This window comes from Emys orbicularis, chromosome 1 (genome assembly GCF_028017835.1).
Source record: "Emys orbicularis isolate rEmyOrb1 chromosome 1, rEmyOrb1.hap1, whole genome shotgun sequence".
NCBI lineage: Eukaryota > Metazoa > Chordata > Testudines > Emydidae > Emys > Emys orbicularis.
In genome coordinates, this window is record NC_088683.1 from 354,288,528 (window position 1) to 354,311,824 (window position 23,297).

The 23,297-nt window shown below is 46.5% G+C and overlaps 1 protein-coding gene across 8 annotated transcripts in view; it reads left to right on the forward strand.

Moving 5' to 3' along the window:
* Positions 1-23,297, forward strand: part of PAK1 (p21 (RAC1) activated kinase 1) — a 51,753-nt gene that overhangs the window by 25,941 nt on the left and 2,515 nt on the right. For 7 of the 8 annotated variants that reach the window (XM_065407098.1, XM_065407108.1, XM_065407139.1 and 4 more), the window contains 3 exons: positions 9,969-10,086; positions 13,655-13,754; positions 21,511-21,707. In XM_065407098.1, coding sequence (XP_065263170.1) covers positions 9,969-10,086; positions 13,655-13,754; positions 21,511-21,707 — 415 coding nt within the window. The remainder of the gene's footprint in view (positions 1-9,968; positions 10,087-13,654; positions 13,755-21,510; positions 21,708-23,297) is intronic. The other variant, XM_065407125.1, reaches the window with a different exon arrangement.

Here is a 23,297-nt window from a genome sequence, read left to right on the forward strand (position 1 = left end):
CCATACTATGTACATTTTCCTTCCTCTTCCACTTGAGCCTTGATGTAAATGGTGCTGACATCCAGCTTGCAGAGAAATAAGGATCCCAGGGAACACTGTCCTTTAGCAGCTTCTTAAGATGACTGTTGTTCCTCCTTGAGTCAGGATACAATAGTTTAGCTACTGAATAGAAAACATACTCAGGGCTGGGCACAATCTGGGTATGAATAGTGGAGTGCAAGTGGGTGCAAGGAGCCTTTCTCCCCATCCTACACACCCCTTCTCTGGGGCTGGATACAATCAAAGCCCTTCTGCTCAGGGAACCCCCGGGCTGAGCAGCGCTATTGCCTAGGGTGGCAGTAACCTCTCCAAAGGGAGCAGGGCTCTTCCCTTCACAGAGCTGGCCCTCCTGGGGTTGGGAGCACATGCTGTGCCCTTTGGAAGCGCACATCAGCTGCTGCTTTCCTGTTCGATCCCTGGAGGCACTGGCCTGCTTCAGACACGCCATCTCCTGGAGCTCCCACTGGGCTGTTGTGCCTCCGCACCACCTCTCGTGCAAGGCTGTGCCTTACAGTTTGTCTGCAGGTACTTTTTGTACTAGTTTAGCTGTATGTATTTCTAAGCCAATATTGTTAAATCTGTACAAAACTGTGTAGACAAGCCCTGAGACACAACATTCTGGCTGTGCTGTGTGTTCTGATACTACAGCCACAAAATCCACCTTTCCACCCAAGTTAAGCTTTCACCTTAAAAATTGTTTCTAGTCCTCATGACTCTGAAAATCACCATGTAAATGTGCCCAGTGTGTAAATCAATGTGGTGATGTTTTCCCGTGCCTGTAGACCAGTGGTCTCCAGCCTTTTTACGCCCAAGATCACTTTTTGAATTTAAGGACAACCCAGGATCTATGCCGCCCCTTCCCCAAGACCCCACTCCTTCCCCGAAGCCCCGCCCCGCTCACTCCATCCCCCACTCTCTCCGTCGCTTGCTCTCCCCCACCCTCACTCACTTTCACCGGGTAGGGGGTTGCGGTTCGGGTGGGGGTGAGAGGTGCAAGCTCTGGGAGAGAGTTTGGTTGCAGGAGGGGGCTCCGGACTGTGGCAGAGTGTTGGGGCGCAGGAGGGGGTATGGGGAGGGGGGTCAGGGCTGGGGCAGGGTGTTGGGGTGAAGGAGGGGGTATGGGATGCTGGCTCCGGGAGAGGGCTCAGGGCTGGGGGTTGGGGTGTGGGCTCCCACCAGGCAGCACTTACCTCTGGCGGCTCCCAGTCGTCGGCGCAGTGGGGCTTAGGCAGGCTCCCTGCCTGACCTGGCCCCACTCAGGCACATCGGCACCTCCTCCCTGTCACGAGCCGGGCCCACCCCCCGCCAGCCAGTAGTGCACCACGTGGCTACACTGCTCCCGGAAGGGGCCAACGCGCCTCTGTGGCCCTTGGGAGGCAGCACGTGGCTCTGCGTGCTGCTCCTCTTTGCAGGCACCGCCCCTGCAGCTCCCATTGGCCACAGCTCCCTGTTCCCGGCCAATGGGAGCTGCAGGGGTGGTGCTTGCAGGCAAGAGCAGTGCGCAGAGACCCCTCCCCCCCGCGGGTCATGCTGGCTGCTTCTGGGAGTGGCTTCTGGGAGTGGCGTGGGGCCGCTGAGGCTGGAGATCGCAATCGACTGGGAGAGTGTCCAGGATCAACCCATCGATTGCGATCGACGGGTTGGTGACCACTGCTGTAGACAATCTGAAACACATCTGTGAGAGCCATGAACTGCCCCTAACACGGTGTTCACCTAACGATCATGGTAGAAACATCAGCATTGTCAATTGTTTTATTGTTGACCATTTTAGAAGGAACATTCAGTTAAAAGGCTTTTACTCTAATCCCAAACCGCCTTCCCAATTGCCAGAAACCTCCCTTGTCTCCTTCCCAGCTGCCAGAACCTGTAACCTCCCCCAATAACTATCAGGATGCAATTATGAGCTGTCAGAACAAAAATGTGTGGCATATCCAAAACTGTGGGGACTGCATACAGTGACATGCATTTAGTATCAAACTAAATAATCTGGAGCACTGTGTATTGATTGTATTAGCCATTTTCATACGTCATTAAAGTTCTCCATATTCAACTTCAGTGGAGCTGCCACAGAATTAAGGTCCAGGTTGCTGCAGAGCATTCAGGACCCCGAATACAGACCCTTGGCTCTGGACCACACACTTAAATCTTGACTTACTCCAGCCCTTCAAAAGCACTGTAGGTAAATAGCCATGAAGTTTGTTTGTGGGTCTTTCAGATTAGACTGCGTAACAGAATACGCATCTGCTCTGCACAGATATTAAAGTCCCCAGGACCTTTTCTTAAGGGGTCTGCCCGTCTTTACCCAAAAATGCTGCTCCTCACACTTTTGCATCTGTGAGCTGCAGTTCAGTGGTGCTGTATGTACTGCAAACTTGTAAAGCATTTTAGTACCTTTAGGGATGACAGGTGCAGCTATATAAATGTAAATTGTTATGAATAAAACCAAGGGTGTGTTGACATGGAGGGTTATTTTACCTTCAGCTTTTTCCCAGTGTGTATTTGAGACAGACACCAGTCCGTTATTGATCAGTCTAGCTGTTGTTGTGCCTACAGTAGAACCTCAGCGTTACAAACACCTCGGGAATGGAGGTTGTTTGTAACTCTGAAATGTTCGCGACTCTGAACAAAATGTTATGGTTGTTCTTTCAAAAGTTTACAATTGAACATTGACTTAATTCAGCTTTGAAACGTTACTATGCAGAAGAAAAATGTTGCTTTTAACCATCGTAATTTAAATGAAACAAGCACAGAAATAGTTTCCTTACCTTGTCAAATCTTTTTTTAAACTTTCCCTTTATTTTTTTAGTTGTTTAACACTGTACTGTACTGTATTGGCTTTTTTTGTTTCTGCTGCTGCCTGATTGCATACTTCCAGTTCCAAATGAGGTGTGTGGTTGATCTGTCCGTTTGTAACTCTGGTGTTCATAACTCTGAGATTCTGCTGTATCTGCTTCTCTCAGCACATCGCATATGATAATCCTCTAAATCACACACTAGGTACATTCAAATAAGTCCTGAGAATCCTTCCCAACCACCGGCACAATCACTAGAACCTTCAGTCATACCACCGACCAGACCCTGTTTGTACAGTTCTCCCCATGATTCCAGGAAAACTTGGGAGAGGACTGAGCCTTGTAGCACATCCTGATGGGATTCTGAATCCAGGTGAACCGAGGCAAGAGAGGGGATCCAGACCCCTCCACCCGGTTACCAGCCCTCTCACAATTAAAACAGAGCTGTTAATTCAAGCCCTGCAGAGGACTGAACTGTCCCACTATTGAATGGAGAGCATTTATTTTATAAATATTTGGCCATCAGTGACTTGTAATGTGACTTCCAGGGGTTAGTTCTTGACTGTTATTTTTTTTTGGTTTGTCCTTTAAATGTCTCTTCCCATCTGTGTAGATTGTTGCAAAGAACACAAGATTAAATGCTATGAATTTAACTTGGTTGATGGAGAGCAGTGTGACAACTTCCTTTGACAATAAGGTTGCTTAAAGGAGGCATTGATTATCTAATTAGAGAAGCTGTGCAACACTACATGTACTGCACTTGCCTTCTCCATTAAGAAAATCTGGGCTATAGGGTAATTACATGCCCTGTCTTCTTGTTTAAATGCCTCCAGTACATGAGCTGCCGCTTTTGTCGTCGCCCTTCTTTCAAAAGATATCTTGAATAGAACTGATCATTCTACTGCTTTAGGCAGTGGGCAAAGCAGCTCCCAAATAGTTCTGTAATAGTTACAAGACGGGGGAATGCTATGTACAGATTAGATACTTTAGTTTTGCACCAGTGTGAACCTGGGGTTCTGCTGGTGAGTAAAAAGGGAGTAATGTAGTGGTGAATCAGGCCTGGCCTGGCCTGCCCTATTCCCCGTCCTTTCTCGGACACTGAATGCATTTCCGATTGGAACCCAAATTTGCTTTAGCAAATCTATTATTACAAAAGGCAGCATGGGGAAGGATACCCTTGCAATTAGGTGACTGGACTAGGGAGAGAGGGATCTAAGCCCCTTATGGATCTATAGGCTTCCAACAGCTGTGTGAAAACCAGATCATAGGCCCTTCTATTGCCCCAATTCCTCTGACTGTAAAATGGGGCAAATCATGCTTTATCCACTTTTGTATACCACCAGGAACTGCATCTGAAATGTATTTTATTACAGAGGTGCCTAGAGGTTCCAACCAGATTGGGTCCCCATTGTGCTAGGCGCTGTATCAAAATACTATGCAAGTGCAATGTATTTTTTCCTTTGAATCTCAATCCTCCAGTGCTTTGCATATGAGTGAGAACATAAAGACCATATTGGTCAGACCAAAGGTCCATCCAGCCCAGTATCCTGTCTTCCGACAGTGGCCAATGCCAGGTGCCCCAGAGGGAGTGAACCTAACAGGTAATGATCAAGTGATCTCTCTCCTGCCATCCATCTCCACCCTCTGACAAACAGAGGCTAGAGACACCATTCCTTACCCATCCTGGCTAATAGCCATTAATGGACTTAACCTCCATGAATTTATCGAGTTCTCTTTTAAACCCTGTTATAGTCCTAACCTTCACAACCTCCTCAGGCAAGGAGTTTCACAGGGTTACTGTGCGCTGTGTGAAGAACTTCCTTTTATTTGTTTTAAACCTGCTGCCCATTAATTTCATTTGGTGGCCCCTAGTTCTTATATTATGGGAACAAGTAAATAACTTTTCCTTATTCACTTTCACCACACCACTCATAATTTTATATACCTCTATCATATCCCCCCTTAGTCTCCTCTTTTCCAAGCTGAAAAGTCCTAGCTTCTTTAATCTCTCCTCATAGGGGACCCGTTCCAAACCCCTAATCATTTTAGTTGCCCTTCTCTGAACCTTTTCTAATGCCAGTATATCTTTTTTGAGATGAGGAGACCACATCTGTACGGTGGACCCCTGTACCTATGCAGAGCCCCAGTGAGGTAAACATAGAGAGGCCTTTTGTTTCTCAGCATTTGAGAGAAATCTCCTTTAAAAACAAACAAACAACAAAACCAACCAATCAGCTCCACAGAAATAAAAACCTTCAGTTGTAGTCACCTATATGGAAAAGCCCTATGCAATTGAATAGGAGTAGAATCACAGGGCTACACAGAAATGTAATACTGTACTGTGCACCTCTGAAATTTAATAGCTAATACTAATTTCACTATAAGATTTAAAAAAATTAATAGTGCTCTATAGTAGGAATATAACTTTGTATCAAATACTATGTGATTGTCCAAAAACTGTGTAGAAGAGCTGTCATTTTCTACTGAATTCTATAGGGTTTTTCACAAGAGCAGGTTTATAGTGATGGTTGGTGTTTATATGTTGTCTTCTATAGAAAAATCTCAAAGTACTTTGTAAACTGTAAGCCTGAGAGAAACACATCACTGTTCTACAGCTGGGGAGACAGAGGTACAGAGAGGTTCTGGGCCCGATTCTCCCACCCTGACTCACGCTGAGTAACATCTTGTTGCATAAGGAGCCCCATTTCAGTAGGACTACATAGCGTGAGTCAGGGTAGTAGAATTTGACCCCAAGTAATGTGCCCAAGGTCATACAGCAGGTCAGTGGGAGGGAACAGAACTTGGTCCTGTATCTGTAATCACAGTCCCCTTTGCTGTCTCAGAAACTGCCCCCCCCCCCAAGGCATTTGAAACGTATCTGCAATAAACAATTCAGTGACTAATACTGGCCTCTGCTGTGGTTAAAGATCAAAATGAGCCTGGAGGTGGCACCAGCCTGCTTCCTCAAATCACATTTACGCAGCTGGAGCTGGCAGGAAGCTTGAATTAATTCTGCGTCCTTGCAGGTTGTGTAAGATCTCTGGTATTTAGGTGCCCAGGCTCTGGCATGCACATACGGCTGCTGATGGCATAGCTTCAGATTCCCAGCATGCTTCTTGGCTTGCTCTGTCCGCTGCTCAGAATTACTTTTCAGCTTCCAGCTGGTGCTCACTGGGTTGTGCTGTGTATGGTCATGCGGGACATGTGATCTTTCTATCTCTTGCCCATTTGGCAAGCTGAGTTATGCTGCAGAAGACACTAGTGGCAGGGAAGGAGAGTGCCACTGATCAATTAAAGGTGCTGATGAAATCTGCAAGGCAGCCATGTCTAATTGTACTTGACTGGAAAGATGATGATGATGATGATGGGTAAGACACAAAACCTTAAAAGTGGGTGGGGGGGATTTTGGGATACAATAGCTTTGGGGGTCCATTAGGAGGAGGATAACCCAGTTTCATAGGGTCAGCAGGAATATTCGTGAAGAAAATTGTACTGTTCCAACTCTATAGTCTCCTTCAAGAGGGAGTTATTGCACAGACAGCAGAACCAGTCTTAGCCCAGTTCCTATGGAATCTGTACTGCTGGGAAGAGACTCCAAACAGAGCAGCAAAGGGGGCATTGCACCACAGCTTCCTTTCCCCATGGATGTCTGGTGTCCGGAGGCTGTGTTCTCTGCACATGCAGGAAAACATAGGCCAGTCGGTGAATGTTCCTGGGCCCTGTGTACACTCCTGCAGGATTCTCAAGGGATTTGCCCTGTACTACGCAGAGAGTCATTGGTGAGCTGGGATTCTGATCTCCTTGGCTCCTAGTCACCTGCTCAGATGACTAGACCATACCTGTCCTCATTTAACTAGAGTCTCCTTTAGTGCAAGTGTAAATGGTCTGTGTTACTTTGGAGTAAAAGCCCACACCCCAAAGCAGTCCTGTGTGGCCTCAGAATCATTACTGTCTACAGTAACTCCTCGCTTAACGTTGTAGTTCTGTTCCTGAAAAATGCGACTTTAAGCGAAACGATGTTAAGTGAATCCAATTTCCCCATAAGAATTAATGTAAATAGTGGGGGTTAGGTTCCAGGGAAATTTTTTTCACCAGACAAAAAACTATATATTATATAGATATACACACAGTATATGTTTTAAACAAACAATTTAATACTGTTCACAGCTATGATGATTGTGAAGCTTGGCTGAGGTGGTGAAGTTAGAGGGTGGAAGAGGGTGGGATATTTCCCAGGGAATGCCTTGCTGCTAAATGATGACCTAGCACTCCGCTGAGCCCTCAAGGGTTAACATGTTGTTAATGTAGCCTCTCATCAAGGAAGCATGAACAGGAGGGAGGGGAGACAGCATAGCAGACAGAGACAGACACGCACCTTGTGTGGGGGGGAGAGAGAGAGATGCACATTGCCCCTTTAAGTAAGCTGACCCACTCTTAAGTGCATTGTCTTTTTAAGTGGATCAGGAAGTTGAGACAGCAGCTGCTGCCCCAAGCTCCCTCTGTCTCTCTCTCTCTGTGTCCCCTCCCTGCTCTATATGGAGAAGAGGTAAGCGGGGTGCAGGAGCAGGGGGACATTAGCCCCCTCCCTTCCCCTCCTGCACAGCAAGCAGGAGTCTCTGGGAGCAGCTCCAAGGCAGAGGGCAGGAGCAGCGGGGGGGGGGGGGGAGTGGGGGGAGGGACAGCTGAACTGCCGATTGATAGCCTGCTGGGTGGCTGCAGCACAGAGAACTTAGGGGAGCGGGGAGCTGATAGGGGGCTGCCGGTCCACCCTGGTTCCAAGCCCCCAGCAGCTAGCTGCAACAGGCTGCTCTTCCTGCAAGCAGTGGACAAAGCATGTTCCCTAATTGATCAGCAACGAAACAACGTTAACTGGGACGACTTTAAGTGAGTTACTGTATTTTAAAGCCAGAATATGCGTTAAAACTTCTTGATTCTCCTATTTGAAAGATTTTAGCTAATCATTGAACCAGACACTCACCTTGCTTTCTACCTCTGACAACTTGGAGAATTATTCATTACTTTGAGACTGTCTATTACATTTTCCTCTGGCTCTCAAGATGCAGTAGGATTGGTCATCTGATCAGACTGAAGCGTTCTTTAATCGATGCTAGTGCACAATGTCACCACCAGCACAGAAGCTCTTAATCTGATTTGAGTTCTTGTTTTTCTGTCTGCTGGTCACGTCTGCTTTATAGACCAACAGGCTGCAAAATGTTCTGGTAATAAAATGTGTAAAGCTGACCACATAGATTTTTTTCCTCCCCTCAAAATTAACTTTAAAAACAGAGGAGGGTAGCAGTGATGAGATGGAAGTTATAATTGGCATTTACTGTGAGGATAACAAATAAATTAAGCTTCCCACTATGGGCCTTGTAAAGGAAGGTAGTTTCTCATGTTACAGATGGGTAAACTGAGGCAAAGAGGTAAGATGACTTACTGAAGGTCACACGAGCTAACGCCAGAGATAGCAGTTCTTCGTCCCAGTGTCTTGTTTATAACCTCAAGAGCACATGTACTCCTTAAAGAGACTAGGATTTCACCACAGCCCCCTGGAAGAGGGAAATTGTGAACTGGCCAACAGAACCAGGTCATATGCAGCCATCTCTTTCCCAGCCCCTGTCCTATCCTGTTGTGGACATACCAGGAAAGGGTCAGGACAGAGCCCTGCTGTACTAGATTCACAGCTGGCGTATGGTCCTTTAGCTCTAATTTAATGCCTGGGCCAGGGCAATTTGAGAATCAGGCAGCCATAATCAGCTCCCCTGTGGACATGCCCTTTGCCCCTGCACCAAGCAGCTCTTGATGCGGGTGAGAATCTGGCCCAAGGATGGTCTTGTGATTAAAACACAGAACTAGGAGCCAGAAGCCTGGTCTATAAGCTTGGTCTGCTACTCTGTGGTGGTGTTTGGGGAAAATCTGTTTAACCTCTCTGCCTTCACTTACCCTCTGTGTAAAATGGTGATAATGCTTGCGTATCTTGCAGGATACTGTCATTCTCAAATTGCTTTGAGATCCTTAGGTGTCATAGGAGCAAGGAAAAAATTAATGATCAGACTTTAAGAATGTACAATATTGTCGTAAAAATGACTCTACTTAGTGGGCACACAGCTGATCCATGACAAAACAGGAGCATATTACTATCTCCCCATCCTCCCTTTCCCCTCCCACACCTTTTATTTTCAACTACATGTTCTCTCTTGTCTTAAACTAAGATCCAAGCTCTTTGGGGCGGGTACATCAAATAATAAATCATTGGAGTACCAGAAATAATATCTGAATAACTTAAATCTCTAGCACTGCTAAATTAACTGTCTGTTAACTAATAGCTGAAAGCCCATGCTGTCGCAGGGTTAATTCATAGTCACGTATGTCAAAAATAAAACAAAAGGATGAAAATGGCCGAGAACTTAAAAATTGGATATAACAGACAGCAAATTCCATGTGTATGCTGGTTATGTCGTGTGGGTGGTTGTGTTGATTTGTGTCTCTAGGAGGGGTTGTGCTAGAATATTTGTTGATTTGTACAGGTGGTGAATGAAGGGAGTGTGCTGTGGTAAAGCGGTGTGCGCATTTTTGGGCTTATTGTACGTGCTGGTTGTGGTGTTGTATGGGTGGTTGTGTTGTGCTGGGAGAGTTGTGTGGGTTTATGTGGTGGCAGTTAGGTACAGAGGTGTGGCGATTTGGCCAAGTAATCCATCATCTGTGCAGTTTCCCTCAGACAGCCAATGAAAGTGTTGCATGTTAATTAGCTGCAGAGTAAGGGTGGTGATTGGTTGAGTTACCTCTCATATAACAATGGTCTGGGACTCTTGGCATGGCATAGATACATGCATTACTATCGCTGTTCACCACAATGCATAAAGTAAAAATGGCCGAGAACTTAAAGTTGGATGCTAACAGACTGCGAATCCGAGTGATGATTCAACCTGGTGATATTCTGAACAAAAAAGAGCTCTCAGCCATGCTTGTAAGCTGTTTCCGTCACTCCACACTGACTCTCCAGGCATTTTGGGCTTTAGAATGAGGCACAGATGCCTAGTGGCCCACTACATTTTAAAAATAGCTTTACTCAGAGCTTTTTTGGCTAAAGAAATACAACTACCGTCTGTTTTTTTTTTTTTTTTGGGCCCTTTATAGTTACCTCGTAGGAGATGAACTGTGGGTAGTTATGGAGTATTTGGCAGGCGGCTCCCTGACGGATGTTGTAACAGAGACCTGCATGGATGAAGGACAAATAGCAGCTGTGTGTCGAGAGGTAAGATTATGCTCTACTCGTCAGAACGAGTGCTTAGCGTGAAATGTATAAATAAAATTAAGGTTTCCACGAAGTGTCATGGTTTTACAGTATGACTTGGAGCGAGACATTTAATAGTTCCATAGGACATAGCTTAACTGCGACAGAAACATTTAAAAGAAATATCACCAGTGAATTGAGCACAGAAGGAGCATGCCACAGTGCTGTGCAAACATTAGCTAATGGATGCAGTCCTGTTAACAGAGTAAATCTTTAACAATTTGAATCTCTGTTACCTAAAGTTCTTTGTTTGAAGTAAGGCCTGCCTACCAGTGTCTGCCTAGGGACATGGTGGATTCTCCATCACTTGCAATCATTAAGTCAACACTGGATACCTTTTGAAAAGCTGTGCTGTACCTCAAACAAGTTGTGGGCTTGATGGGAAAAAATACTAGGCACAGTTCTGTGCTCTGTGTTAATGCAGGAAGGCAGATTAGGTGATCACAATGGTCCCATCTGGCCTGAAAATCTTAATGTCATTAATTCTCTGACTGATTCAGTGCCCCCATTACATCAGCATAAAATGACTTTATACTGTTTTGATTTGCCCCAGAAACCAGGCTGTGAGGGGCGAGCAAATGCTGAATGAAGGGGGAGATTTTCAAAGGCACAGATGGGAGTTAGGCTTCTGACTTTCCATTGACCCAGCTGCCTTCTTTGCCTTTGAAAAAACTCCCCCCATATTTTTGTACTGTCCCAGAGCCTTTACTTTCCTCCTGCCCTGGAAGGTGAATTCCATTGGATAATGGAATTCCTACTTTTTAAAAGCAGAAGAAAGAAAGAAGATGCTCCTTCTGGAGGGGCAGGTGGAATTTTAAGGCCTCGTTAAGATAGGCCCCACGGAGTGCCCTGGTTGGTTCCAGGCTTCCTGTGGATGTTCCTAAAAGAGCTCGTTCTGGCACACTATACGTGGGGAAGGGGGTGGCATTCCTCTTGAACGTAAAGCTGCTCTTTTCCCACTTGTGGTGCAGTTCTCAAATCTCTCTCCTTTTCAAACGTTGTTTAGAATTCAATAATTATACTGAAGAAACTTTGAAAACCATGCATCAGGTCGAAGAACTGTGGAAGCTCTGTTGTTGCCTAGGCCTTTATGGGCCAGCTCACTATTACAAAGGAGTTTTCTGGTAGTGCTCGTGTCATATTGCAGAACGATTTATTCCGGGGTCTGCCAAAGGAACCCATACACAGTGTTTATTTTTTAAATTTGGTTTGACCTATTTCTTCACAGCCTCATTAGTGGATCCATCATCTCAGTGTTAATATTCTGTTTGCAGACAGGCTTGCAACCTATTCTGGAGTTTCTAGGATAGTCCCTGTTTTCAGGGCAATCCCAGATCCCACATCTAGTTAATGGGGCTCAAAATCACTTTTAGGGCTCCCAACACATGAGCCCTTGCAGCATGGTAACATTTTGATGCCTTAACCCTCAGATCTAGAGCTAGGCAAATTTTTTCGGAAGTTTCTTTACTGAAAAACTCAGTTTGGGGTGAGGTGAAGCTATTTGCAAATTTGTGTTGAGTTCACCAACCAGTTTCAACCAAACAGAAAAAGTTGAAATGTTTCAGAACCATGGAAAGGAATTATTTTGTTTCAACCCCACAACAATTCATTTCAGTTTTCAGGCCTTTTGAAGAAAACAAAGCAAAGGCTTCCCAAAATGGTGGGGGTGCCTCCGTTATAATAGCCCTGTGGCTAGAGCAGTTACTTGGGATGTGGGAGACCTGGGTTCAGTTTCCTCATCTGCCTGATGCCGAGCAGGGACTTGAACTTGGTTTTCCCAGCTCACATTTTAAATAAGTGCCCTCACTGCAAGGCTGAAGGTTCATTCTTCCTCTCTTTAGTCAGACTTGATGATATGAACAGCTCCTAGCCCATGAACAGCCCCCAGTCCTGAATTTTCCCAACTCTGAAATGTCCAGCCCTTTCCTGGACTATTCACAGGAATAATAAAGCTTGTTTGCTCCAACTCATCACTTTTTAACTGGAGTTAACGCTCACTTCAGTTCAAAGGCAACGCTGGGTTGGGTTAGATTAAAAGTAAAACAAGTTTATTAACAAGGGGGGATAGGATTTTAAGTGAGTTCCAATATAAAGAATAGAGCTAGAAATGGTTACAGGCAAATAGAAGTGAAAAATGCTTTATTCTAGCAGCTAAGACTTAACAAAACAAGCTACAACCATTGTTCAATGTACCAATCTACTTTCCAGCAAGATGGCTGACCTCCCCTCTGGTCGGGTTCTTCCACAAAGTCCATGAAGATTGTCTTTTTAGATGGAAGATAACTTGGGATTTTTTTTTTTGCCCCTCTCTTTTATAGTCCAGTGAACTGTTGCAATGGATTTTTCTGAAGGTTAATGTCCCCAAAGTAAAGTTCATTCAAGCTGCGAGGAAGGCAACATGGAGTCTCCTGGTGAAGGAAATTTCATGCTGGTTTCTTCCCCTGCTGGTGTTTGTTAAAATGCAAATTGATCTGTTTCTTGTAGTCTGTCCCCCCCCCTGCCCCCCCTGCTGTGATGCTGAGTGGTTATATCCTCCCCTTGTTTGCTTAATGGTCCTATTAACTTTCTATGTAAATTGCATTCCCATTGTCACTTACTCAACCTTGGAAGTACCTTCGAGGTGGCAGAACCACATTCCTTTGTCTAGTGTGGGGTAACTTCAACTCTGCCTGGCAGATACATGTTAAGACCATTAATTCCCCACGTTTGTAAATTTGAATTTGTCCCCTGTACATACACCCTCAATAGTATTAAGTAACTGTAATGCATTAGCTTTCTATTGCTATCGTAACCTGTCTCTAAAAGGTGTCATGTATGTCATTAATGAGTTGGGGTACACACAACCGGTCAGGGCAGCTGAAACTCACTCCCGGATGCCTGTGAGCCTCTTGCACTGGGATGCTGTTAGTCACAGTTTCCCACATTCCATGTGGCTGCTCTCACCAGTGGACAAAAGCTTATCAGGGAGGCTTCACCCAACCTCCTCCTTCCTATTTGAGAATCCTTTCCTTTGCTTTTGTCAAAACGCCTGACATCGGAAACAAAAGGTTTTGGGTAGAAGCTAAACATTTTTTTTTGACATTGAGACATTTTGTTTAGTTTTGACTTAAAAATTTTTTTATTTTGATTTGCTAAAAAGTTTTAAAAATGCCTTTTTTGGTTTGACCCAAAAAATAAGTTATTTATGCATTTGTTTATTTGGGGAGGAATTGCCAATGAACAGAAAAATCCATTTTTTGCCCAATTCATAACGATTAATTCCAATTTGGGTCTGTTGTTTGTACCCAGATCAATCTCCATTCCACACAGATTTGAGATACTCTGACATATCACTTGTGTGTCACATAGAAATACAGTCATGAAACTGTGGAGATATAATATGTTGCTTATAGTAAAGAAACTAAGCCCATGTTGTTTAAAAGTGCATGTCTTCAGATTCGACTAGTTGGTCAGTTGCCCCTTTTCTAATGCAATTTCAAAGGTTGTTGAATGGCTTTATTAAAAAAAATACTGTGTTGTTTTCTCATAGTGTCTTCAGGCTCTGGAATTCCTGCATTCAAGCCAAGTTATTCACAGAGATATCAAGAGCGACAACATTCTACTAGGAATGGACGGCTCCGTCAAACTAAGTATGCAGAAGGCAGCCTTGATGATGACTCTAATTATGAGCTTGCAAATTTAAAGGGCAGGTTGTCCTTCCAAGGCACAGTTGTGTTGTGAGGATAGCCAATAGGCAGTGGCACCTATTTGTGTTAATGGTAGCTGCAGGGATAAATCGCTGTGCTCTGAGACCATAGCTTTAAATATGGTCGGGCTAGATTAAAAAGGATGACTTTAGGTGGGTGGAAGAGATCTGGTTACTTGCAGACTGAGCACAATTAGTATGCAAAACAATGAACTAGCATTCTGGGGTTCCATGTTTTCCATCTTTACAAACTGTCAGCCATGCCACTCAGCCTGGGCTCTGAGAGCCAAGCTAAGTTTTTTCCTTCTTGCACATTATCACCAGCAATAAAGATTCTGCGTGCCACATTATGTCCTTAATGTCACCTGTGCAATCATATTGCTTTCTGTGGGCTGGCACAGGGGTAAATGATTGGAACCCAGTAAAGAACTCTGTTGATGGTGTACTGGATGGAAGAGAAACCTGCTCCAGGGTTAACAGGAGACATAAACCTCTGCTTTAGTCAGTAACGTAAGCAGATATAACTCTAAATTCACTCCAGGAGCAGATCTGCTGAGTAAGAAGGTATCATTTATATTTTTTACATAAATCCCTTTTCAGAGTAGAACTGCACTTCAATATCCCACGGTTTTGACTTTGTAGCAAGCTATGAATAGCTAGCCAGAGGCAAAGATGCTGTGTGCATTATAGAATTTTTTTTTAAACTGCATTCTGATAGCTGCCTAATGCGGGTTAAGTTAGAAAAGTCTCTCTGTGAAAATGGTGCAGTATGCTTTCAGGCTGATTCTCTCAATGGCTCCAATACAAATTTACTCAGTTATAACGCATAGATGATTTTTCTAGCTGTTAGCCTGGGTGCAAGGCTCAACCTGGGATCTAAATATTAAGCTGTATGTGTTCTCCCCCTTACCTCAACCTGAAATAAAATTCTACCGGCAAAAACTTTGCTGGTAGTTATGTTTCTTCTTCGAGTAGATGCAGATATATATTCCAGTTAGGTGTGCATGCACCCAGTACACCAGAGCTGAAGAAATTTCCCTAGCAGTACCCATAGGGGGTGGCACTCATGCTTAGTGACCATAACCCCTCCCTTAGCTACATGAGGCAGTGTTGTCCTGACCCTCCCTCAGTTTATTCTTAGTGCCTGTGGCTGGAGTCAGCGCCCTGTGTGATCTTAACCTCGTTACCTCTCAACTAGTTTACTATTTTCCCTTGTGTGTAGTTAGAACATAAGAACGGCCATACTTGGTCAGACCAAAGGTCCATCTAGCCCAGTATCCTGTCTTCCGACAGTGGCCAATGCCAGGTGCCCCAGAGGGAATGAACAGAACAGGTAATCATCAAGTGATCCATCCCCTGTCGCCCATTCCCAGCTTCTGGCAAGCAGAGGCTAGGGACACCATCCCTGCCCATCCAGGCTAATAGCCATTGATGGACCTATCCTCCATGAATTTATCTAGTTCTTTTAGTTAGTAGTACCTGTAGTGTTAGAGTAGCGTTAGTTGTAGTAGTTTGTTTCCTCGGTGATGCCCCCACCGATGTTTAAACATTGTCCTTTCTGTGGAGGAGTGATCCCCACGTGCAGTGCTTGCTCTGTCTCGATGAGGCCCACATCAGAGTGTTGTGTGATCAGCAACTCGTTTAAGAAAACGGACTCAAGAGGCATGGGACATTTGCCTGAAGCAGCACCTGCTCGAACAGGCCATGCAGCCTGCTTCGGGACCAGGGCCCTCACTGGGTTGCAGATCACCCTTGGGTTCTGAGAGTGCTGCCACTTCATGTTCCGGAGCAGTCACCTCTCTGAAGAAAATGAGGAGCTGTTCCCGCTGACAGCGCCGAGGAAAAGGTCCCATGACACCACCTGAGATTGTTTCAGGTCTGGGGGTGACTCTTCCACCTGACCCAGGAAAAGCACGGACCAGCACAGAATTGGTGTCAGTGTGCGGGATGGCACAGGTACCTCTAACCCTTCCCTGGTACTGAGTAGGAAGGCTAGAAACCCTGTACTGTTGACTCCGGTTCTGGCATCTTGAGTCTGGTACCAACGAGGGAGATACTGATACACCAATAAATGTGGAAACAGTCGGTACCAGGCAGCTACAGACCTCCTCTGCCTCTTGGTCACAATCTCTCCATTGGTCCAGGACTTCGCCAGGACTGCATCATGTATAGCCCTGTTGGCTGAACAAGTGCTGAAACCTCGGGTCTATTGGCACCATACCCCAGTGTTCCCCTTCCAGGGTCGGTGCCAGAATCGGTACAGGGACCTCGGTACCAGGAATCTGCTCTGCACAGCTACGGTTGGCTCTGCAAGTGCTTCCATGGCAACTTTCACCTCCCTCAACGTCAGTACCGTCAGACAGTCTGGTACTGCTGCTGACTTTGGGATCGACAACGCTTCCAGAACCAGCATGCTCAATACTGATGGTACCGTTTCCATGGGCAGCACTTCTTCCTGCCTTGTTCTGGACGGGGGATGCGTCAGACGGGTTACTTGTTCCCTCTGGTCTCGCTCCACCCTTTTTTCCAGGATCCCGAGGCTCCTTGGCATCTGAGTCGGGGTTGTCATTCTCCTGCTCTCCATGGCCTGACCAGCATCGGGGCCCTTTGATGGAACGTTACGGGTATCAGGATTGATGCTTGTCTCATGGTCAGGAGGGAGGCCTGTGGCCTGGCACTTACTGGCCACCAATGCGTTATCCATGTCAACGGCCTCCATGGAATCCATGGAATGCTCCTCGGTTGCAGAGGTCCCGCTCTTTGTTTTGTTTGAAGGGAAAATTGCTGGCCAGGTCTGCAGCGATGACCATCATAGTACACTGCAGTCCCAGGCTCTGGGGGTCCTTCTCCCTGTAGAGCCTCCGCAGTCGTCCCGTCCGGGTCCATCAGCCCTGGAACAGGATCCGGCTTAGGCTCAGGTAAGGGGCCTAGTCTTCGTTTCTGGAGGATTCTGTGCTGCCTGGCTCATCCTGGCCTTCAGTACCAGAGGATTTTAAGGCATACCAAGAGCTTTTGCGGGGCATAGCTTCTCCCCTCAGTATCCAAGTGGAGTTCTTGCAAGAGAATACCCACAAATTAGTGGATATCCTGCAGCCGTCTGCTCCTGGGAGAGTCGCCCTCCTATTAAGGATGTGCTCCTTGAACCAGCTAAGGCGCTCTGGAGCATGCTGGCTTCGGTACCACCTGCAGCTAAGCGCATGGAAAAGTGCTGTTTCGTTCCCATGCAGAGATTTGAGGGGTTTTACTCCCATCAAGCCCCAAATTCCCTAGCTGTATCTGCGGTGAACGACAGAGCCCAGCAGGGCAGTCCCCTAAGGGTAGGGACTCCTCTTCCTTATGGATGCGAACTAGCAACCCTTGTGGTCCAAGTATGATTTTGTTAACTGGACAGATGTGTCAGAGTTCACAGACCAGCTGCCTTGTGAGAGGAATTTTGGACATTTGTCTCTGAGGGCTGCTTGGTGGCTAAGGTGTCCTTGCAGCCCATGCTAGACATCGTGAACACTTTGGCCTAGGTGGTGGCCTCTGCAGTCACCATGAGGAGGGCTTCCTGGCTGCAGAGTCTGGGCATTGCCCCTGATGTCCAGCAAGCCATTGAGGATTTACCCTGCAACAGCCAAACGCTGTTTTTTACAAAACTGACAAGAAGCTGCATTCCTTCAAGGACTCCGGGGCTACCCTGCGGTCCTTGGGGGTGTACATGCCAGTGGTGCAGAGGTGCCACTGCGGCGTTCAGCAGCAGTATTGTCCATAGCACACGTTTGGCCAGCCTTGCCCTCCTCCAAGGCAATGGGACAAACCCAGAAAGGAGGGATAGATTCAACAGGAGAAAGCAGTTGGTCTCGGGGTTCGGCCAGTCCACACACTGTCCTCCAAGCGCCCATTTTCCTCTTTGGTCCAGAGCACTGTTCCAGTCATTGCTCGTCTCCTGATCTCCCCGCTTTGGGGACAGGCTGGCCTGCTTTCACAATGCTTGGGGCTCGATCACCACCCACAGCTGGGCCCTAAGCACCATCAGATTGGGTTATGCCATCCAGTTCCTCTCCACAACTCCTTCCCACGCTCCCTCCCCATCCCCCTTCAGGGCCCCCTCTCACGAGATACTGCTCTTGGAGCAGATCCGCTCTCTGCTGGCTTTGGAAACAACATGGTTGTGGAACAGCTGAATGAGGAGGAAGAGCCGTGTTTGGTGGCTGTCCAACAAATCCTCCTTAACAGTAGAGGACGTTCCACCAGGGTGGCCTATTCAGTGAAATGGAAGCGATTTTCGGTGTGGCCGTTAGCCCGCAGAATCCAACCATCGCTGACCGCTGTCCAGGGCATTTTGGAGAACCTGCTGCACCTTCTGTCATTGGGGCTTGTGTTTAGTTCATTGAAAGCGTATTTGGCAGCGATATCTGCATTTCATCCCCCCCCCCCATTCAGGGAAGATCCGTCGTCTTCAATGCCATGGTAGCAAGATTCTTAGAAGGGCTCCTTCATCTACATCCTCCATTCCTAGAGCCAGTTCATCTGTGGGACCTTACCTTATCCTAGCAGCCTTAATGGGACCTCCATTCGAGCCCCTGGCATCTTGTCCCTTACCGCTTGTGTGTCAGAAAACTGTATTCCTGGTAATGATCACATCCCCAAGGAGAGTGTCGGAGTTGCAGGCTCCGATGGCAGAGCCTCCTTATACACAATTCTCCAAAGACACAGTGACCTTATGGCCTGCATCCAAAAATTTTGTCTAAAGTGGTTTCTCAGTTTCATTTAAACCAGGTGATGTATATACCTGTGTTCTTTCCTAAGCCACATTCATCTCCAAAAAGCAGCGTCTCCATATCTTAGATGTCAGGCTATCCATCTGGACAGGCCTAAACCATTTCTTGCTTTGCCTCGTTTGTGTCATATGCAGATCGCATGAAGGGTCAAGTGGTCTCTGCAGAGACCATCTCCAAATGGATAACCTCCTGCATCACGACTGCGTAGGAAATGGCTCTGGCTACCCCCTCTCAGTGGGTGCAAGCTCATTCTCTTATGGCGCAAGCAACATCCATAGCGTTCCTCCGTGACATTTCCATATTGGACATTTGCAGGGCTGCTACGTGGTCATCAATACATACGTTCACGAACCCTTCTGCCATAACCGCACGTTCCAGGGTGGATGCAGGCTTTGGTAGAGTGGTCTTGGAGTCACTGTTTAGGTAGACCCTGAACCCCGCCTCCTGGTGGGGTACTGCTTGTGAGTCACTCAAGTGGAATACACGGCTGTGTCTACTTGAAGAAGAAGAAATGGTTACTTACTGTAACTGTGGTTCTTTGAGATGTAATGCAGTCATGTATTCCATGACCCAGCCTCCAGCCCCTCTGTATTGGAGTCTTGTTTCCAGGCATTTGGTGCTAAGGAACTGAGGGAGGATTGGGACAGCGCTGTCCCATGTAGCCAGGGGACGGGCTATGGTGACAAGGCGCAAGTGCCACCTCTCTGCCGGTACTGCTAGGCAAATTTCTCCAGCTCTGGTGCGCTGGGCGCACACGCACTTACGTGGACTATACGCATCTATATCACATCTTGAAGCATCACAGTTCCAGTAAGTAACCATTTCTTATGGTGCAGGAGGCATGAGAGAAACCAGCTTGCTGGGTTGGCTTTGCAAGGCAAACAGGAGTAAATAGTTGTTTTAATCAGTAAAATAAGCAGATGAGTTGAAAAGACGTGGGGATCAGAAATCTTCCCTTAAAGGTTCCATTCCTACTTTTGACCATAACTGAATTTAAATGTCTAAAAGTAAATTAATTTTAGTATGGACATAAGTGTTCACACTGTAAAGCAAATCCAGCTAGATGGAATGACATATCTACTGTGGAAATAACACAACTGTGACGCATCTGATGAGAAAAAACAGACCTAATCCCAGATCAGACTTAGCATCAGTTAACTTTTCCGGCAATGTCAACTTAGAATAATGACATTTAGAATGTACAGCATATATAGTGCTTTACACTTTCAACGTGCTATAAGGACACTACTTTTTCAGGGAGGTTGTGAGACAAGAAATACTGTCCCCATTTTATATGTGGTCATGGAGGTGTTCACTTGTCCAACGGCATTACAGTGAGTCATTACAGTAACTCCTCGCTTAATGCTGTAGTTATGTTCCTGAAAAATGCGACTTTAAGCGAAATGATGTTAAGCGAATCCAATTTCCCCATAAGAATTAATGTAAATGGGGGCGGGGGTGTTAGGTTCCAGGAATTTTTTTCACCAGACAAAAAACTATATATACACACACACATACACACACAGTATAAGTTTTAAACAAACAATTTAATACTGTACACAGCAATGATGATTGTGAAGCTTGGCTGAGGTGGTGAAGTAAGAGGGTGGGATATTTCCCAGGGAATGCCTTATTGCTAAATGATGAACTAGCATTCGTCTGAGCCCTCAAGGGTTAACACGTTGTTAATATAGCCTCACACTCCACAAGGCAGCACGAATGGAGGGAGGGGAGACAGCATGGCAGACAGAGACACACCCTGTGTGTGGGAGAGAGAGAGATGCGCATTGCCCCTTTAAGTACGCTGACACCACTCCAAGTACATTGCCTTTAAAAAGATCAGGAAGTTGAGACAGCAGCTGCAGCCAGCAAGCTCTCTCCCTCCTGAGCCCTGTCGTCCCCACCTTGCCCTATATGGAGAAGGGGTAAGCAGGGGGCAGGAGTGGGGGGGGACACCCTGACGTTAGCCCCCCACTTCCCCTCTCCCCCGCACAGCAAGCAGGAGGCTCCTGGGAGCAGCTCCAAGGCAGAGGGCAGGAGCAGCACATGGCTGTCGGGGGAGGGACAGCTGAACTGCCGGCAATTGATAGCCTGCTGGGCGGCTGCTGCACAGGGAACTGGGAGCTGATAGGGGGGCTGCCGGTCCACCCTGGTTCCAAGCCCCCACCAGCTAGCTGCAACAGGCTGCTCTTCCTGCAAGCAGTGGACAAAGCAGGCGGCTCACAAACAACGTTATAAGGGAGCATTGCGCAACTTTAAACGAGCATGTTCCCTAATCGATCAGCAATGTAACAACGAAACGACGTTAACCGGGACGACGTTAAGTGAGGAGTTACTGTACAGAATCCAGATGCCTTGTGTCCTAACCACATAACTATCCTTCCTTCCATAACTGCGGCCATAGCTTACATCAGCTGATGCATAATATGAAACCCATTTTCAGCCTTGTTTTTACTCAGTTCTCTGGCATTAATGGCATTCTCATAACACAAGAACTAGGGGTCACCAAATGAAATTAATAGGCAGCAGGTTTAAAACAAACAAAAGGAAGTATTTCTTCACACAACGCACAGTCAACCTGTGGAACACTTTGCCAGAGGATGTTGTGAAGGCCAAGACTATAACAGGGTTGAACTAGAACGGTTCATGCAGGATAGGTCCATCAGTGGCTATTAGCCAGGATGGGCAGAGATGGTGTCCCTACCCTCTGTTTGCCAGAAACTGGGAATGAATGACATGGGATAGATCACTTGATGATTACCTGTTCTGTTCATTCCCTCTGAAGCACCTGGCTCTGACCACTGTCAGAAGACAGGATACTGGGCTAGATGGACCTTTGGTCTGACCCAGTATGGCTATTCTTATATATCTTTGTGAACAAACTAACTTATCTTTAAAATGTCTCCTTGCTTCCCCCACCCCCATTTTCTCTTCCAGCTGACTTTGGTTTCTGTGCCCAGATAACACCAGAGCAGAGCAAACGCAGCACCATGGTGGGGACACCTTACTGGATGGCTCCTGAAGTGGTGACGCGGAAAGCTTATGGGCCGAAAGTGGACATCTGGTCTCTGGGAATCATGGCTATTGAAATGATTGAGGGAGAGCCTCCTTACCTCAATGAGAACCCCTTGAGAGTAAGCTAATGCTATGTCACTGGAGTGCCGTGTGAGAGTCAGCCAGACGTGTCAAACCTGGCTTCGCTTTTGTGATAGTTACTGTATAGTCATACGTTACTAAGGAAACCTCAGAAGTTTCTGCATTAGGGTGAATGGATGCATCCTGGATGCCTCTCTGAACTTCTCTGCTATATTAGGCCAGAAGCAATGCAAGAATAGCCTTTCGTGCCATTTCTCTCAGTCCCTATCCTGGCTAGAAACTAGAAATGAGGAAAATTCTGACCATTTCAGAGTCTGAGTTTGGTTCTAGATAGTGGAGGCCTGTGGTCTCGTTTTTGTGAAGTGATTGAACCGTCCTTCGCAAGCTGTCTTTCCAGGAATACCTTTCCAGTGGCCCACTTCAAAGCATGGCAGACACTTTTGTAGACTCACTCCTAAGACATTGAGGGGCAGATTGTGGGTAGTTACTTGCTATCCCAAGTTGTGGGCGTGGGGCAGCAGGAGCACCGCTAGGCATAGTGTTCTGTAATTGTGGCTGGCTTCTCAAATCCTCAAGCCCAGCCCCTCCTGTGCAATCCCACTCCATTTCACTGCCTGGTTCTCATACTGTGGCAGTGGTGGATGGGTTGCAAAGGCTGAGCCCAGGCAGTGGATGAGCTGCAAGCATTGCAGGAGAAGTTTCAAATCCAAACACATTCATCAACTATTAAAAAAAAAAAAATAGAAAATGTTTCTGTTAATAGTTTTGTAAAATGTTGGGGTTTTTACATAATCTAAAAATGTTGGGTCTAACCTGCCTGACCTTGTCCTTTTCCGTATATGATAGACACCAGACCTTCCCTTATTCATTTGGGATGCAGATGACCTGCAAAGTTAATCAATGGATCAAATTATCCCTCTGTCAGATGTGACTCCTGAGAGGATGAGAAGAGTCTAGCCCAGTTTGTTTAACGTTTGTTTCCAGTGCAAGAGACGAAGGCCTTGTCTATATGTCCAGCGCTGCAGCTGCGCTGATACAGCGGTGTCGCTGCAGCGCGTCTGGTGAGGACGCTCTGTGCTGATGGGAGAGAGCTCTCCTATGGGAATAAAAAAACCCACCTCTGCGAGTGGCAGAAGCTGTGTCGGTGGGAGGAGCTCTCCCGCCGACATAGAGATGTGCACACCAGCACTTACGTTGGTGTAATTCATGTTGCTGGGAGGTGGAATATTCACACCCCTAAGCGACATAAGTTTTGCTGACACAGGCTGTACTGTAGACATAGCCTAAGAAAAAGCCCAAAGGGAGGGAGGCAGTGAGGAGGAAAGAAGGGAAAGGAAGTGAATGTTACTTAACTGGCCTCATTAACTTAACACTATGGCCTCATTTAACTCAAGGTGCTCCAGTTCCCAGGCTGTTGAATTGCTCCCCTTAGGTTCAGGGGCTCTGAGAAGCCTTCAGACTGCCTGGGAGCACCAAACTGATTCTTGCCTTCTTTCTGTTCAGGTGGAGACCTCCTCCTCCAGAAGGATGGTTCTCATTTAAATCAAATTCTCTGAGCCCATTGGTTCTTAATTCCCTCTGTTTGGAGCAGTCTGACTTTACCCTGTCATAGTGGGAAAGCTGGTTGT